At 42.3% G+C, this 19,336-nt stretch overlaps 1 protein-coding gene across 2 annotated transcripts in view; it reads left to right on the top strand.

The window, feature by feature from the left end:
* Positions 1-19,336, top strand: part of IRAK3 (interleukin 1 receptor associated kinase 3) — a 64,449-nt gene that overhangs the window by 5,599 nt on the left and 39,514 nt on the right. Inside the window, exon 1 of one of the 2 annotated variants that reach the window (XM_032644766.1) lies at positions 9,549-10,013. The exons of the other annotated variant lie outside the window; for it this stretch is intronic. Within the exon in view, the coding sequence (XP_032500657.1) occupies positions 9,854-10,013 (160 nt within the window). The 5' untranslated portion in view covers positions 9,549-9,853. Of the gene's footprint in view, positions 1-9,548; positions 10,014-19,336 lie in introns of those variants that run through there. 2 annotated transcript variants of the gene reach the window in all.

Genomic DNA, 19,336 nt, shown 5'->3' with positions numbered 1-19,336 from the left:
CTCACCCTCACTGAATCTAAATAGGTAGGATTTGAGAGTTATTAAGGAATGGGGAGAATGTTAGAAGGAGGGAGGAAAAGCAGGCATTAAGCATGGCCAGAGGTAGAAATGGACACAACCACCATGAAACAGACTTTAGAGAAACTTGAATAGTAGGCCTTTATTATGTAATAGAGAGTCACTAAGGAAGTAATGTGATGAAATCTCTGTTTAATGTAGCTTAACTTGGAAATAAAATGGATTGGTAGAAAGCTAGGCTAGACAGGCAACACAGTTTTGAGGTTAAGCCTCAATTTCCTCGTCTGTAAGATGCAGATGGCACAGATACCTACTTCAAGGAGCCCTCATGTGAATACATATGTGTGGTATAATAAAAAATGTATTTTGTTTTTGTTCTCGGTTCCTGGCACAGAGCTTCAAAAAACCTTGGATCTGGAGTGATCAGAGTATCTTCTGTTATTCACAAAGAACCCCTTTCCTCCATATCTGAATTTATGCTAATTCATGAGGTGACTTAGGTGGGCCTTGAGATAGTTACAAGGAAGGGACTGGCCAAGCCAGAAAGACCAAGCTTGTGATTAGAGGGTTGGAACTTTCAGCCACACCCTCCTAGATCTTGAACTCAATCAAGTGGTGGATGATTTAATCGATCATGCTTATGTAACAAAATCCTAGATAAAATCTCTGAAACAGTGAGGCTCTGGGAGCTTGTTGGTTGAGGAAAGCATCCGTGTCCTGGGAGGATGGTACACCTGGAGGGGACAAGGAAGCTCAGGACCCTTCTAGACCTTGTTGTGCTGTTTACCTCTTCATCTTGCTATTCATTTGCGTCCTTCATAATAAAATGGTCATCATAAGTATAGTGTTTTCCTGAGTTCTGTGAGTTGTTCTAGTGAATTATCAAATTGGTGGGGGCTGGATTCCGGGAACTCTGTAGTCAAATAGGCAGAAATACAGGTAGATTTGGGATACCTAAGACTCGCAGCTGGCATCTGAACTGGAGTTAGTTATGTGGGAGTGAGCCCTTAACTTGAAGGACCTGTATTAACTCTGGGTAGTTAGTGTCAGAAATGAAGGCCTTTGACCTTAACTTGTGGGGTCCATGCTAACGCCAGCAGTGAGTATTAGAATTAGATTCACCTGTAATACACTCAGTTGGTATCAGCATATTGTAGTTGGAACACAGTATGTAAAGTACTGACACAGAGCCCAGTACAGAGGAAGTGCTCAGTAAATGATAGCTGTAATTATTATTGGCTAGAGGCAAAATCATCACTTTTTTCATTTGTTAGACATTTGTCGAGAAATTACCCTGTGCCAAGCAGTATGCAAGGTACCCAAAGATGACTAGGGCTGTCCCACTACACTCCAACCCTCAACAAGCCCACGGGGAAATAAAAACAACAACAAAAAGTGATGATGGAAATAAGTACTGAGTATTATAGAACCAAAAAAGGAATGATTAACTTTGCAGAGGTTATAAACGGCCTCACAGAGTGTTTTAGTTTGCTAGGGCTGCTGTAACAAATTACCACAAACTGGGGTTTAAAACAATAGATGTTTCTTTTCTCAAAACTCTGGAGGCCACAAGTCAGAAATCCAGGTGTCAGCGGGGTCAGTTCCTTCTAGAAGCTCTTAGAATCTGTTCTATGTCTCTCCAGTGGCACTAGGCCTTCTACCTTCTGTGTCTCTATGTCTAAATCTCCCTCTTCTTATAAGGACACCAGTCACTGGATTAAGGCCCACCCTCATCCAGTATGACCCCATCTTAATTTGATTGCATCTGCAAAGAATTTGTTTCCAATTATGGTCACATTTAGAGGTACCGAGGGTTAGGATTTAAGCACATATTTTGGTATTACACAAGTCAATTTACAACACAGAGGTGGTGACTTCTCAACTGGTCTCAGTGGATAAGTATGGGTTCACCAGGCAAGACATACTCAAAAAACACAAACATTGGCCTCCCTGGTGGCGCAGTGGTTGAGAGTCCGCCTGCCGATTCAGGGGACACGGGTTCCTGCCCCGGTCTGGGAAGATCCCACATGCCGCGGAACGGCTGGGCCCGTGAGCCATGGCCGCTGAGCCTGTGCGTCCGGAGCCTGTGCTTCGCAACGGGAGAGGCCACAACAGTGAGGGGCCCACACACCGCAAAACAACAACAAAAAAAAATACAAACATGAAATAACTAGTAAAGACAAATTGGAAAAGACTCAGACACTTATGAGAGACATTACAGAAGAAAAAATTTTGTGACTTATCAAATATAGCACCTAGCACAATGTCTGACACAGCAGTTGCTCAGAAATTCTTTTGAATATATCAATCTATTAATGAAAATTACTAAGAGTTCCCTTGGCCATGTCACCAGAAACAAGGAGTTGATTTTTCAGAAAATGATCAGTTTGGGGCATGTTGATTTGAGATGAAAGCAAAAAACTTAAATGAAATAAATAAAGACTGGAGACAGGAGTGAGAAGGGAGTCTGCAGGGCGGGCTAGGGCTGAAGACACAAATATTAGTGTGCGGTTTTCAGGGCAGAAATTGAGACACAGATGTAGAGAACAAACATATGGACACCAAGGGGGAAAAGCAGCGGGGGTGGTGGTGTGATGAATTGGGAGATTGGAATTGACATATATACACTAATATGTATAAAATGGATAACTAATAAGAACCTGCTGTATAAAAAATAAAAAAAAATTTTTAAAAAGACACATGCAAAATAATATATATATGAGTGTAGTCCACATAGAGATAATAGATGAAAATGAGATTATATGAAATCTCCAACATCTGGAATAAAAAGATCCAAGAATTCAGCCTGTGGGTGCATAGTACAGGCCAGAGTAAGAGTCAGTTCGGAAAACAGAAGAAACAATCACGAATATAGGAAGAAAATACCAAGCATCATCATAGAGGAAAAAAAGGCAAAAATTCAAGAAAGATGATGTGATGAGAGACTAATGCTCAGAATAAGCCCTGAGGCCATTTGATCTGAAAAATTACTAGTACCTTTAGACCCAAATATGCTGGATATTTTCATATACAGACTTGTTATTGCTTCCATTATCAAGACACCAGATTAAAATCTTAAAAAGTTAAGAACAATGAAATAAATTCAGTACAAGAACAAGAGGAACTATGACCACTATGAAAGGCTACATGATGTAGATAACTAATTACCAAGTGTTGTTAGGATGTGTACTCTGAAACCTGATGATGTGGCATTGTTTCTTGAATTTACGTGCAGAGGGTTTCCTATGAACTGAAATCTGTGTCATTCCCCCCACCCCAATTCATATATTGAAGCCCTAACCCCCAGTATGGGTGAATTCAGAGAAGGGGCTTCTAAGGAGGCAATTAAGGTTAATGAGGTCATAGGGTGTGCTGGAGAACGGAAGGGACAAAACGTATCCACTGAACTAAGAATGCATTTTAAGACTGAAAAATGAGGCAGGCAGCTCCATACACTCGATGGATCAGTTTATTATAGGGTAACTTACTCACAGGGGGTGATTAGTTGGACAACAATCTGGAAGCATTCAAAGCTTCACTCCACACAGCTGAGGGGCCATTGGGACAATTTTATAGGGTTATGGGGGTAGGTGCTTGGAAACAGGATGTGTACTCCTAGATTTATGAAGGGGTTACTAGTCTCGAGGGCACAGGGAATAAGTCAGCAACATTTTTCATCATTTGGGGACTAACAGAGCATAGAGGCTACCTGGACCTAATGATCACTAAACACTATCTAATAACTACAAAGCCCTTGATGACAGAAAAGAGATTCACTACACAGTACAGCCCTAGATAGGGTCAGTGGAAGGACAGGAGGAACTGAACAGGCCCAAGATGGCCCAGTTATGCTAACAGCCATGCAGGGTGGGGCCCTGATCAGATAGGATTAGTGTCTTTCTAAGAAGAGACACCAGAGTGTTGCCTCCCTCCCTCTCTCTCTCTCCCTCTCCCTCTCTCTGTTTGTGTGCATGCAAGTTAGGCAAAACTTATTCTAGAAATACATTCTGGGATGAAAAATACTGTGAAAATAATTTGAAAAGGAAATAGTGAAATGGGATGAACCATAAAAGTGCTGGAAAAAATTATTTTCTATAGTTGAAGGTTTTCTAATTATAGAGATAATACGTTAACTTTAGTAAGTTTAGAAAACACAAAGTAAGAAAATAAAATCCCCCAAATCCTTTCTATCAACCCTAAAAGGATAATTGTTAAAATTTTAGTATTTATTATGTTGTGAAATAATAGATTTTTAGAAAAATGTTTTGATACCTTAAATGGGAAAAGGCTGAGTTACTAGACAATGCAACCCTAATGTTCTTTAAAAGTACAGAGAGAGAGAGAGAGAGGAAGAGAGGGAGAAAGAGAGAAGGAACTGGGGGAATAATTATTGCATGTTATTTTTGTGAGGTCATTTTGATGAAAGCCCAAGAAACCATTGAACTTTCACTTTTTAAAATTACCAAGTAATGCACACTACAAATGTTCTCACCCCATTATTGATCTTTACCCTATTCCTGAGCCCCAGGGCACCTATGACCCTCTAGAATAAGGCTCAAGGATGAGATGAAACTCAAAGACGATATAGGTTAGTGATCTTTGTTTCAAAAATTATTTCTGAAACCAGAAAATTCCCTACAACCCACAAGCCTGTGTGTCCTTTGAACATTCATCCTTAGGGATACTGGGTAGATAGCTGCCACCAAGATAGTTGTCTCATACATATTAAGAGCTGTTATCTGCCTCACCTGCTTTCTCTCACCTGTTTCTCGATTTCTGAGGCTTTGATGCCCGTGCTTAGCTGGAGCTTCACCACTGATAATACCATGTATCTGTGCCATTGTCACTTTGGCCTTCAGGGTTTCCTCAGCATCTCCGTTTGTAATCTTGGCAGTTCATTACTCTCTTACCTCCAGCTGGGGTGGAAACACTTTCTTCTTCTAGTGTCCAAAACTTGAGGGGGAGGGGTGGCTCTAGAGAGCATTCCGTGGCAAAGGGCTAGGTCATAGTGTGAAGCAGTTTTGCGGTTTCACCACAGCCCTCTCTTCACTAGAAAGCATGTATGCTGGCAGGGGGTCTGAGTCTTCATGGATTCTGGTGCAGTCTCATGCACGTCTAGCGCAGTCTCAGGCACGTCTCATGAACTTCACATTGCTTCCACCCACACTGCCAGAATCATTCTCTACTAACATTCATTTTCTCTCAGGGACCCAGTTGTCTCTCTCTGCAATCCAGTTTCCATGCCTATCTCACATCCCACAGATATAGCTGTAAATGTACATTTGAACTCCAGTTCTGGACAGGGGTTGGTTTCCCTCCCATAGGTTTCAGGCCCTCAGCAAAATCAGGGAGTAATACCAAATGTCTGTTCAGTAAATCAGGATGCATTTAGCTGCAAATGACAAGATCCTTGGTTTAAAAACTGATTTAATAAGGGAATTTATGTCATATAATTATAAGTCCACAAGCAGGACATTCTCCAGGCATAAAACAAATGAGCAACTTAATGACCTTATCAAGCATCTGGTTCTTTCTCTCACTAGACCATCCCTAAGACTCACTTATTCTAATATTGATCTCTGTGTGGTTGCAAAGTGGTTCCAGAGATGGCCAGAGCTGCCGCCTGTTCTTATTCAGATCAAGAAAGAGAGAAATCTGAATGAGATTTGGTTCCTGCGGCCATGAATTATTGCCAATTCCAGTCACATGCCAGTGTGAATCTGAGTACATGGACCATAGCGATTTTAAATATGGAGGTCAAGGGTAGACCTTAGCCACATGGAAGAGCATACCAGGCAAGGGAATAGCAAGTACAAAGGCTCTAATGAGGGATTCTGCCTGCTGTGTTCAAGGACCAGCAAGGAGTCAGTGTGGCTATGCAGAATGAACCAGGAATCATGATCAGACGGTAACAGAGTGGAGGGGGAGTGGGAGAGAGAATGCAGCACGTATGAAGAATCGGATTTTTCTTCTGACTGAAATTAGAAGCCATTCCTGGTTTCTGAACAGAGGAGAGGCCTAATCAGATTTGATTTTAAAAGATCAATCTGGCTGCAGTGTTGAGAAAAGCCTGTAGGAAGCAATAGTGAAAGCTACTTTTAGTTAAGAGACAAACTACAGTGATCTGGACAAGACATAGTGATGACTCAAACCAGGATGGCGGCTGTGGAGGTGGAGAAAAGTGTCAGGTTCTAAATATATTCTGAATAGAGTCAGCGGGATTTGCCGGTGGATTGAACATGGGCTGTGAAGAAAAGGAGGAGCCAAGGATGACTCTATAGTTTTGGGTTCAAGCTACTGGAAGGATTCAGTAACCTAGATAAGGAAGAATGTTGAAGGGCAGGTTCAGGAGGCATGATCAAGCGTTCAGTTTTGGACATGAGTCTGAAGTTCAAGAGAGAGGTCTGGGCTAAACATGTACACTTGGCAGTGCTGGGTAGATAGCTGGTATTTAAAGCCTCGAAATCACCTGAGATCACCAAGGGAGTAGGTGTCAACGGAGAGGACTATGGACTGAGCCCTGTCGCACTCTGACATTGAGTTAAGGGAGAAGTGGAGGAACAGCAAGGGAAGCTGAAGGGTGACCAATGAAGTCAGGGAAAATGTAAGAGAATGTGTAAGATAAATGAAGAAAGTGTACAAGGAGGGGGTGATCAACCGCGTCAAAAACTACCAGTCGGTCAAGTAAGATGGGGACTGAAACTTGTCTATTATCTTCGGCAGTGATATGGACATAGGTGACCCTGAAGAGAGCAGTTTTAATGGAGTAAGGTGGGACAGATGGCCCTAGTTACAGTGGATTTAAGAGAAAAATTTAGGAGAAAAATTAGAGATGAAATAGTCAACTCTTTACTACAAAAAGGAGCAAGGTAATGGGATGATTGTGGCATCAAAGGGGACAATGGGGGCTTCCCTGGTGGCGCAGTGGTTGAGAGTCCGCCTGCCGATGCAGGGGACACGGGTTCGTGCCCCGGTCCGGGAAGATCCCACATGCCGCGGAGCGGCTGGGCCCGTGAGCCATGGCCGCTGAGCCTGCGCTCCGCAACGGGAGAGGCCACAACAGTGAGAGGCCCGCGTACAGCAAAAAAAAAAAAAAGGGGACAATGGCATCATAAAAGTTTTTTGGTTTGTTTTAAGATGGAAGAAATAACTTCATATTTGTATGCTGATAGAACCGATCCAGTAAACAGTGAGAAATTGTTGATTTTGCAGAGCGTGCGAACAGCTGCCCTTAATGTCTTTGAGTAGGGGACAGGAGGTGGGATCTAGTGCCCAAGTGAAGAGATTAGATTTAGGAGCCTAGATAATTGATCCATGGAAAAGGTGGTGGGAGGGGGAGTGCATATTAGTACAAATGCAGGTAGGTACCGTCGATATGGTAATGAGATTCTGTGGAAGTTTTCTCCTGGTGCATCAGTACTCTCAAGATCATCAGCTGAGCATGAGGATGGGGGAGAATGTGATGGGATTGAGGAGAAAAGAGACGCCATATACTAGTTGTCAAGGAGACCAGCAGAGTAAATGGACTAAAGGCACAGGTGTGACTGCCTGGCAGCATAAAGGACCCACTTGAGAGCCATGACTTTGATTTTAAACTGAGTCCAATTAACAGGGTTTTTATTCCCCCTCCCCCTTCCAGCTACATTCAGGTGTATGGGTGGAGCTCAGAATTGGAAAACTGGATTTCATCAGTATGGTAGACTTGCCAAGGGAGTTCAACAAAGTGAGAGGGGAGCAAGAGAATGGACAGAATGTGCAAGGGAGGGATTATAATAATTGAGTGTGGACTTTATGGATAAAGAGAAAAGTGAGAACGTCAAGAGGTTGGGGCCAGAGAGGACGTGGCAAGATTTTGGACTTGGTATCCAGACGGGGGTAGGTGTTGTTGGGGTCAGAGTACTAGAGGATAGGGGATGTACTATTAATGAATCTCGAGCAGATTAATGAAATAGAATTTACAGACGGGGGTGCAGTTATTGATAATAAGAAGTTCTAGGGGATGAGTAAGTGACTGAAATAGTGGGGAGGGGAAAATCACTGGAGAAGACATATTGAGGAACTGAGAGTCCAGGGTATGAGAAAGATCATCATCTATTCTACATATATTCTAAATCACCAAGGATTAAGAAGAAATTAGCACTGGAAAGAATTACAGTAAGCAGGAGCTACATAGTCTAAAAATGAGGAGGAGAAATTGAAGTGGGGGAGAGCAGTGGATGATGGTAACAGTGAAGAGTAGTGAGTGATACAGCCTGATGATATAAAGTTCAAAAGTCAAAGACAGTTTTAGGGAACAGGGAAGAAGCATGGTCTGATACTGCCAACATTGAAAATGCAAGAAATTTCACATAATCTATACATAGATTTCGCATAGTCTGGCTCTCACATAAAATTCTTCCTTCTCTGTAAATCAGAAGATCTGGCAAAGCAATCCGTGCTGACTGCTTCACTCAGCGACAGTGATTTCCTGGCTTCCTGGCGTATTTGAGTTTGGCTCCCCTGTTCCAGCAATTCAAGAGCTACTAGATTAGCCTCCATTATTCAGCTTATTCAGGTAGTCCCTTTGAGGGGTATAGGGCTTCTAAAGCGTGTACAGATTGGCTGTAAAATTTTAGCCATTTGAACAAAGCCATGTGAACATTGAAAACAGGGATACAGAAACTCTTGGTCAAACGATGTTGGTTTTACCAATTTTCAAGTACATTTTGTGGAATATTTTACCTGGAAATTCAGGTAGCTACGAAATGATGGTGCATCATCACTGCTGATCTCTAGAGGGCGTCATTCCCCAAAAGTACAAATCTGAAAGGTTGCAAACAGGTGTTGATATTTTTCAGCGGAGAGTCATCGTCCACTCTTCAGTCCTTCAGGCTGGGATTTTTCTCACCACTTTCGAAGCATCCCCTCTTTTTTGGCAGTGGCATTCGTATCATGCCTGCGGTGGGATATTACAGCATAAACGGTAGAAGATTTCAAAACAATAGCCAATTTTACTTAAACTCCCTGTTGAAAGCAAGAGGAAGATTCTGTGAAGCACTTTGAGGAAGGAAAAAGTGGTCGAAAAATGCTTCATCAGGAAAGCCCATGGACAAGAGAAGGTAGTAAAACCAAATAGCAGTTTGGACAAAGGACAGCCTCGAGAAGAAAACGACCACACTCTTATTTCATTTCGTTCTCTCTTATGTTTTTCTGTTCTTGGTATCTAGGTTCATCTTTTTCCAATTATTATTTCAGACATACACATTTACCTGTTTAACTTCGGTAAAAGTTGGGAGGAAAATGTGCCAAACGTTTAGAGTGGCTGTCTTCAGCTGGGGAGGCGGGGCTATGAGTGATTATTTTCTTCTTTCAGTTTTTCTGGGTTTTCCAAGTGCTCCTCAAGAAACCGGACAAACCGAAATAACTGTAAAAAGAAGTCATGACAGGTCATCTCATATCCATCCAGGCCAGGTCGAGGGGGTGGCGGACTCTCCATCAGTTCTGAGCTTCTGGTCTTTTTCCACCTCTCACTCTCTGCTTGGTCTCATCACTCACGTCCCAAAGCCGGAGGAGCGAAAGGACTGTTTAAAACTGAAAGCCAACCTGCAGGGGGAAGCCGGGGCCGGGCGAGCCAGCGCCGGGCCGGGCCGGGCGAGCCCAGGGGCCTCTCCGGGGAGCGGCGCTGTGCGTCACGTGGGGCCCGCCCAGGCGCGGCCCGGACCCCGCGCGTGCGGCCGTCTTAGCAGCCGTCGTGGAAGCAGGATATCCGCGGTTGTGCAACGGCATCGCGCTTCTGCGGAGAGCCTGGGCTCCGCGTTCCTCCCTGGCCCGGCCCCTTCTCTCCGGCAGCCCAGCCATGGCCTGGACCGTGGCGGCGGCGGCGGCGGCGGGGAGCCGCGGGGCCCGCGGCGCGCTCTCGGCGCACACGCTCCTGTTCGACATGCCGCCCGCGCTGCTGGGCGAGTTCTGCGCTGTGCTGGACAGCTGCGACGGCGCGCTCGGCTGGCGCGGCCTCGGTGAGTGTGGCCCGGGCGGCGGGGGCCGTGAGGGGCGGCGGGGTAGCGGCGCCCACGCTCCGTCCGACGTGCGGCCCGCAAGGTCCAGAACTGCGCGGCCTCCGGGGGTCCTTGCTGCGAACCCGCGCTTTTCTCGCTCGCACTGGGAGCGACTCCCCAGGCCCACCCCCGAGCTCCCCCTTCGTCACTGAAACTTCGGGTAAGATTTAAGTGACCGGAGCCTTGGGGAAACCAGCTCCCCCCGTGAAACCATCTGATGTTTCTCCACGATTCCTGCCTTGCTTGATTCGGAATATTTTCAATAAGAAACGCCTGTGGGATGTCTTCCTGTCCTTTCAAAATGACCCCCAGAATATAATTTTCGTATGAAGACATGTTTATACCTTTAAAATATTTATCCTGTGGTGTTTTCAATGCACCCCCCTTAATTACACTTCAGGTGAAATGCTAAAGTAAAACATTATTTGTAATTAACGTGGCTCCCAGTTTGCTTAATTAAATATACCTTATTTACCCAATCTGGTGGAATGAAGTTTTAGGCTAGAGAGTGGCTTTTTAATTTAGTCTAGCAAGTTGGCTCCAAGACTTCATTTTCTGCAGACTTTGGAAAGTTGAGCAACGGCCTGTTGGAAATGTTGAGTGTGATCAGAAGTAATTCAGGCAAAAATCTGTAAGTACGTGCGTTCATGGTTAGATTTGATACCCCGTGATGTCGCAATTAGTGTTAGTTGAAAATAAGCACAAATATGTCAAAGCAGCTTAGCCTTAATTCTCGGAAATGGCTATTATTCTTACCCAAAATAGCAGAAGACCAAGGAGGAAGAAAGTTTAATTTGTTGTTGATGAACAGTATGGTCACACTTTATGGAATGTGGCATTGGGTTTCTAGTTGTATAAAGATTGTTCATTATAGGCTCTGTAATTTTATATTGTAGCCCTTCAGTAAAAATCAGGAAACTCTGATTTCTGGAAAGCATGGACATTTCTAGTATGCATTTGAGACATAACCCTCCCACACTAGATCTTTTTGAAATGGTTGATGGCATGGCAGTTTTTGCACCCGTTGGTTTCCTAGAGGTACTGAACTTGTAAGTGAAAAATGTTTTTAGTCCAGTCCATGTTTAGTGAATGGACTGAGTAGATATCATAAATGTGTGAAGTAGGTTGGTGTAGAGTGTGAAAATATAAGAACATATGTCTCATCTGAAACAGTGAGTACTCAGCCCCAGGTCACTGCTCCTTTTCAGGAAGTTCAGCTCAGTGTTGTTGAATCTTTTCTCTCCGACCCCCCTCTCTCCCTCACTCCCTCCCTCCCACCTCTTACTCAGCATTGAAATTCAGATATTCATTCATTACCTGCGTTGTTTCATAAACCCTTCCAATGCCCCTGTCAGGCAGGCGCTATTAACATCATCAGTGTTTGAACAGGTGAGAAAACTGTGGTGCACATTGGTTTAGTAACTGGCCCAAATCTACAGCTGGGAAGTGCAAAGGGAGGACTTGAAGCACATTATACAGGAAGGATGAAGCATATGAGGACTCTTTGGACTATATTCTAAATTTTTCTGTATATTTAAATCTGTTCTGGGACTTCCCTGGTGGTGCAGTGGATAAGAATCCGCCTGCCAATGCAGGGAACACAGATTCAAGCACTGGTCCGGGAAGATCCCACATGCCACAGAGCAACTAAGCCCGTGCGCCACAACTACTGATCCTGCGCTCTAGAGCCCAAGAGCCACAACTACTGAGCCCACGGGCCACAACTACTGAAGCCCATGCACCTAGAGCCTGTGCTCTGCAACAAGAGAAGCCACAGAAATGAGAAGCCCGTGTACCACAACAAAGAGTAGCCCCCTCTCGCCGCAACTAGAGAAAGCCTGCATGCAGCAATGAAGACCCAGTGTAGCCCAAAAAATTAAAAATTAAATCTTAAAAAAAACCCTGTTCTAAACAATAAAGTCTATTTAAAATTAAAACAGAAAACACATAGACTCTGGAGTCTGTCTACATTTCCCTCTATGACTTCCTCAGGGTCACAAGTACTGCTGTGTTCTTTCAGCTGCATCTCACAGACTCCCTAAAGTACAGCCACTTCTGCCATGAAAGAACCATTCAGTGAACCATTTCAAACATGCAGCCCCATTTTCCTAGTAGTGGAAATAACTGAAGATCACCAAAATGAGAACAAGCAAAGGCTTGTCAGGAGTCAGCTCCCATGGCTTGTATTTGACTGAGATGCAAAGGCAAGCAGAGGATTGGAAAAGCTTTATAGCTGAAAAAGAAGCTTCAGGTATGCCCTGATTGGAGGCTGTTGGCATGGGGAAGATGTATGCAGGCCAACTAGGAGTGGGGAATTCTATTTAATTGAGAGTACATATTTGGCTTTCTCCAGTTGGCCCTAAATTGGAATTGGGGCAAAAATTAGGAAAGCTATCAGCTATTAATGAAGCCTTGGTTATTTTGGGCCAATTGCTATAAGGGTTATTGTTTGGCTTTCTGGACTAGTTGCTACAGATAGTAGTTTGACTTCCCAGACTGGTTACTCTAGATAGAACATTGGCTTCCTGGGCTGGTTGATGCATGTTGTGGGTGAGAGTTCTGTTTGTATATCTATCTGGCCATTGTTCCTTTGTATATTTGTTCTCTTATAGGGGAAGAATCTAAACTGTTTACTCCTTCATACTCCAGCTATAATTCATTGTGTAGGGGGTTGTGCCCCTGCTGTCTGGACCAGAGCTCTAGAAGGAGACCTGGAACGGACCAGCTGCTTCATGAATTGTTGGCTCAGCAGAAAGGGAAGGCTGGCTCCGTTCCAGGTGGTTGAGGGCAACTGCCCGTGGTTAAATAGGCTGAGTTTCTCCTTTGGCACAGTGAAAGGAAAAAGGGGGGAAAGAGGTGCTGGGAGGGAAAACTTGACCTTAGAGGTCAGAAGGGGGAATATTGGAGGACTGAATCAAGAAGAGAGTTTCTTTTATGCTCAGGACAGCTGAAAGCCTGAGGGTACAGAGGGTCCAAAATTCGATATAGAAAGCAACTGTCATAGTAATGGGCAAGAGAAGAGAAAAGCAGTGGAAGAGATTAACCAAACTAAGTGTTGGTTCTCGAGCTTATCATGATTCTTGATGATGGTGAATAACAAGCTATGTTTACGAAGGCAGTTCAGACAAAGGCAGATCATATGGTGGCCTATATGGTATAATCAGTGTATACAGGATAAGGTAGACAGGATGTTAACAAACAGGAATCACCTGTGCAGTCTTTAAAAGCTACAAATGCCCAGGCCCCACCCCTGGAGCTGTTGATTCAGTAGGTCTGGGTCAAGGGTGCAGCATCTTTCTGTTTTTTGCCAAGCCCCACGGTTGAATCTGATGCACAGCCTGGTTTGGGAGCCATTTGCTTAGGCCAAATTCTCTTCTTTAATAACATCTTATTGTAGCAGTTACTTAACTGTAGTGACTGTACGTAATTCTATCTTTAAACACATTCTACATAGTAATCATTAAATCACTTATATTTTATTGTTATTCAAAATGGTGTAATACAAGGTAATATATTCTCTGGTTGATGTTGATGATTTTATGGCTTTATAATGAAAGTAGGACCACTGTAGAAAATGCCATTATCTTATACTACCTCGAAGACATAACGTATATGCAGAGCCTCTGGTGACAACTGATTTCACTACATTACCTTGAACTAGTGTTTAAATTGTTTGGAGCAGCTCACACTGTAAAACCTCTCAACACTTCAATGAGAGAGGAACCCTGCTTACAGATACTATGTAATAGGTTGTATTCAATTTTCTTCCTCTCAAAAAGGGAAAGAAAATTATCATAGAAATTATTATTAATCACTTTAAAACAAATTAAATGTAAAATCACATTAAATATGCATTTGAATATTTAGTAAAGATTTAAAACAATAATAATCGCCACCATCTTTTGAGTGCATACTATTTGCTAGACACTCTGTGCTAAGCACTTTACATGGATTATCTCATTATTTATCACAAAAACTCTGAGACAGGTACTCTACCTATTTCCATTTTATAGATAGGAAAACTGACTCTCAGAGAATTTAGGTAACCTACCTCAAATCATAGTCTAGTATGTTGCAGACTAGGATTCTAACCAGATTGTCAGACTCCAGAGTCTATGTTGTTGTCTTTCTTTAATTTTAAATAGACTTTATTTCTTAGAACAGTTTTAAAGTGACAGAAAAATTTAGAAGATTGTACAAAGCGTCCTCATATATTCTGTCCTTCCCATATACTCTGTACCCAGTTTCCCATTTTTAACATCTTACATTAGTATGGTACATTTGTTACAATATTGATACATTATTATTAAATACAGTTCATACTTTATTCAGATTTCCTTCATTTTTACCTCAAGTCCCTTTTGTCTTCCAGGATCCCATCTAGGATATCACATTTCACACATTTCATTTAGTTATCATGTATCCTTTGGCTGCCTTTGGCTGTGATAATTTCTCAGACTTTTCTAGTTTTCGGTGACCTTTACAGTTTTGAGGGGTACTGGTCACTACTGATCAGTGCTGATCTACTGTTGTGTAGAATGTCCCTCAATTGAGATTTGTCTGTTGTTTTTCTCAACCTAGACTGAGGTTGTGGATTTGGGGAAGGCAGACCACAAGAGGTAGAGTGCCATTTTCGTTACATCCTAGAAGGGGAACACACTGTTTACATGACTGATCGCTGTTGACGTTAACCATGGCTGGAGTAGTGCCTGTCAGGTTTCCACACTGTAAAAGCAGTCTTCCTCTGCGCCCCCTCTCACCCCTTTCCATATTATGCTCTTTGGAGGGAAGTCACTATGTGTGGCTCACACTTAAGGAATAGAGAGTTATGCCTCCCCTCCCTGAAAGTGGAGTCGAACCCATGTTCTCCTGACCACCATGTCATTTTTCACATCTTACAATGTTCTATCTAGATCAAACTTCTACTCTTCAGTTACCACCCCTTTTTCTGTTCCGCTTTATGGTAAAATTCCTCAGAAGGGCTGTTTACTCTCCATTTTCTCCATTCTCCCTTGAACCTGCTCCAGTCAGGCCTTCACCCCCCACTGCACTGCTCCATTGAAATTCCTCTTGTTCAGAGTCACCATGGCTAAATCCGACAGTCAGTTCTCAGTCTTCATCTTATTTGACACAGCTGATCACTCCTTTCTCCTGAAAGCTTTACTTCCCTTCTAGAACATTACACTCTTTATTCTATTCTGTTCTTACAGGTTCCTCGTTCTCTCTCTCATCTCTTAGAATGCCCCTGGGATTAGTCCATGGACCTCTTCTCTTCTGTTTATCTACTGTACCCACTATCTTGTCATTGCCATCTGTGTGCTAATAACTCCCAGATTTCTTGCCAGGGTCTCTCTCTTGAACATCAGCACCATCTACCTAGTCCACCTATTGGCCTACTTGACAGACATCTCCAACTTAACAGTCCAGAAGTACTGCCCTCCCCCAGAGTTTTTCCCCATCTTAGTTAATGGCAACCCCATCCTTCATTTTTTCAGGCCAAAATTATTAGTCTTCTGCGACTTCTTGCTTTCTCTCACAAACCACATCCTGTGTCTCAGCAAATGCTGTTCACCCTGCCTTCAGGATCTATCTAACAATCTGACCACTTCTTATCACTGTCACCACAGCCATCCTTGTCCAAACCACCATCAGATTCCACCTGGTTAATTTCAGCAGTGTCCTAACTGGGGTCCTTGCTACTGCATCTGCCCACCTCAAGTTTCTTTTCAACACGGCAGCCAGTGAGCCTGTTTAACATATGAAACATCTTATACCATTATCCTATTCAGAACCATCCAGTAGCTTCCCATCTCACAGTAAACACCAAAGCCCTACATTGCTTTTCTCACTTCTTTCTTCTTCTTTGTTCAACTCCAGATAAATTGGCCTCCGTGGACATTCAAGGAATGTTTTTCCTGTAGGTAACCTTGAGGCTTACTTCTGCACATCCTTCCTGATTTTGATTAACTATTACACACCCTAACTATGCTTTTAAAATTGATACCTCTGTGCTCCCTTATGCTCTTTCACTGCTTTATTTTTCTCTGTGTCACTTATCATTCCTCATATACTTTATATATATATATATACATACGTCTATATTTCTTTGTTTATTGTCCATCTAGAAATAAGCTTCATGAGGGCAAGGATTTTTGTTTGCTTGTTTTCTGCTTATTCCTCTAGGATCTAATATGGTACCTGGTACAGAGAAGGTATGCACTAAATATCTGTTGACTGAATGAATTAATGAATGAACAGATGTCTGTTAAACATTCTTTTTGGACAGAATCTTAGACAAAGTATTATACTAGATACAATGTCGTGGCCCCTGCGTGTAAGGATTTTCCAATTTAACATAGGCAACAGAACAATAGAGGTGCTATAAAGTTTAACAAGGGAAGGAAGTATGGGAAAATAGTACTGATGATTCCCTGAGTGTGGAATTGTACAGCTTCTGAGTTCTAGACTGAAACACTGGTGTTGAGGGTGGACTGTTCTTCACTTGTCTCCCAGAAGTCATTAAAGTTTGATCCTTCCCTGGGTCTGGGATTGAGAGAGCAGGACAGATGGAAAGATCCCTGAAGAATCATGCGCAGGCCTTCCTGTTTATCAAACAGGAGTCCTACTCACGTAGGGGGTAAAAAGTACACATAAGCTTAAGTATGGACAAGTATTATTTCTTGTAAAATGTATGACCTAGTGGGTGTTAATGCTATGGTCTGTAAGAGGAGTTGAGCTAAATTATGCTTTTGAGTTTTGTTTTACTTTTTTAGGAATTAAAAATATCTTTTAAATCCTCAAGTTTTTTTTTTTTTTTTTTAATTGCCTAATTTGTTTGTGTGCTTTGTGGGGGGGAAAAAAAGCCATCTTTTCCTCTTCCCATTTTGTTATCTCAAAACAAACTTGGCAAGAGCGCAGACAGTTTCCTAGGGGTTTTGGCATGTGGTTATATGCAAATACAAAGATTCCAAATAGGGTATGTTGCGTTATTCTAAAAAACCCCTTCAGAGACATATTTGCATGTGATGAGTGATTTCTACAGCTGAATTCCCCAGCGTTAGCACTCCTAGATAGTCCTGCCCTCTCAAAACAGAGCCCTGAGAACCTTTGAGCATTGAATGATTATTAAGCTGTCACTATTTTCAGATCAATTTATTTCTGGACTTCTCAGGTCAACTTTTTTGGCTTATATTATGCCAAAATGTCTTTCACACAAAAAATTTGCCTTCCAAAAAATGATTTTAAACTGTGTTTAAGTACAGCATATTTTTCCTGATTTATCTTTTCATGTAGAAGGCTCTTCACTTTTACAACACAACAGTCATTGGGAAGTTCACTCTTTGTTTAGGACTATTAATAAATAAAGATCTACATTCCGGAAGGAACAGGTAAGGAAGGACTAGAGAAAACTTTGCATGTTGAAGAATATAACAGGAATTAAGAGTTTGCATTCCTGTCACATCATATTGAAGCTATTGTTTTACAGAATTTGATCTAAATGAATTATACATTTTATGGATGCTAAGAATACTCTTTTAGTGGTGTTTCTATTCCCAATGCATCATCATTGGAGAAAAGCTATTAAGATTGTACGGTGAATCACCAGTTAGGGAAAGAGAAAACATTTCATTTCCAGTCCTGGAAGCAACCCATGCTTTCAGGATCCATTTTCACTGAGCTGGGTCAGTTTCAGCACTGTCAACTATGTACTCTTGGAAAACGCCTTTGTCTAATCTAGCTTTCCTTAGACTTAGTGCAAACTCAGAAACCTTTGCCCCCCGGGGTCAGTGTTACAGAACTGTAAAAACATCAGCTCATTTGGCATCTGTTCATTCACCCTCCAGCTAAATCTAAGAGATGTGCTCAAGGGAATCATGGCCTGTTGCACTTTTTTTTTAAATACGTAGTGGATTTATTTTTAGTTTTTTTATTTTTTACATCTTTATTGGAGTATAATTGCTTTACAATGGTGTGTTAGTTTCTGCTTTATAACAAAGTGAATCAGTTATACATAGACATATGTTGCCATATCTCTTCCCTCTTGCGTCTCCCTCCCTCCCACCCTCCCCATCCCGCCCCTCCAGGTGGTCACAAACCACTGAGCTGATCTCCCTGTGCTATGCGGCTGCTTCCCACTAGCTATCTACCTTACGTTTGGTAGTGTATATATGTCCACTCTCTCGCCTTGTCACAGCTTACCCTTCCCCCTCCCCGTATCCTCAAGTCCATTCTCTAGTAGGTCTGTGTCTTTATTCCTGTCTTACTCCTAGTTTCTTCATGACATTTTTTTTTCTTAAATTCCATATATATGTGTTAGCATACGCTATTTGTCTTTCTCTTTCTGACTTACTTCACTCTGTATGATGGACTCTAGGTCTATCCACCCCATTACAAATAGCTCAATTTCATTTCTTTTTATGGCTGAATAATATTCCATTGTATATATGTGCCGTATCTTCTTTATCCATTCATCTGATGATGGACACTTAGGTTATTTCCATTTCCGGGCTATTGTAAATAGAGCTGCAATGAACATTTTGGTACATGACTCTTTTTGAATGATGGTTTTCTCAGGGTATATGCCCAGTAGTGGGATTGCTGGGTCATATGGTAGTTCTATTTGTAGTTTCTTAAGGAACCTCCATACTGTTCTCCACAGTGGCTGTATCAATTTACATTTCCACCAACAGTGCAAGAGGGTTTCCTTTTCTCCACACCCTCTCCAGCATTTATTGTTTCTGGATTTTTTGATGATGGCCATTCTGACTGGTGTGAGATGATATCTCATTATAGTTTTGATTTGCATTTCTCTAATGATTAATGATGTTGAGCATTCTTTCATGTGTTTGTTGGCAGTCTGCATATCTTCTTTGGAGAAATGTCTATTTAGGTCTTCTGCCCATTTTTGGATTGGGTTGTTTGTTTTTTTTGTTATTGAGCTGCACGAGCTGCTTATAAATTTTGCAGATTAATCCTTTGTCAGTTGCTTCATTTGCAAATACTTTCTCCCATTCCGAGGGTTGTCTTTTGGTCTTGTTTATGGTTTCCTTTGCTGTGCAAAAGCTTTGAAGTTTCATTAGGTCCCATTTGTTTATTTTTGTTTTTATTTCCATTTCTCTAGGAGGTGGGTCAAAAAGGATCTTGCTGTGATTTATGTCATAGAGTGTTCTGCCTATGTTTTCCTCTAAGAGTTTGATAGTTTCTGGCCTTACATTTAGGTCTTTAATCCATTTTGAGCTTATTTTTGTGTATGGTGTTAGGGAGTGATCTAATCTCATACTTTT

Source organism: Phocoena sinus, chromosome 10 (genome assembly GCF_008692025.1).
Source record: "Phocoena sinus isolate mPhoSin1 chromosome 10, mPhoSin1.pri, whole genome shotgun sequence".
Classification (NCBI taxonomy): Eukaryota; Metazoa; Chordata; class Mammalia; order Artiodactyla; family Phocoenidae; genus Phocoena; species Phocoena sinus.
This window is presented reverse-complemented; position numbering and strand designations above follow the sequence as displayed.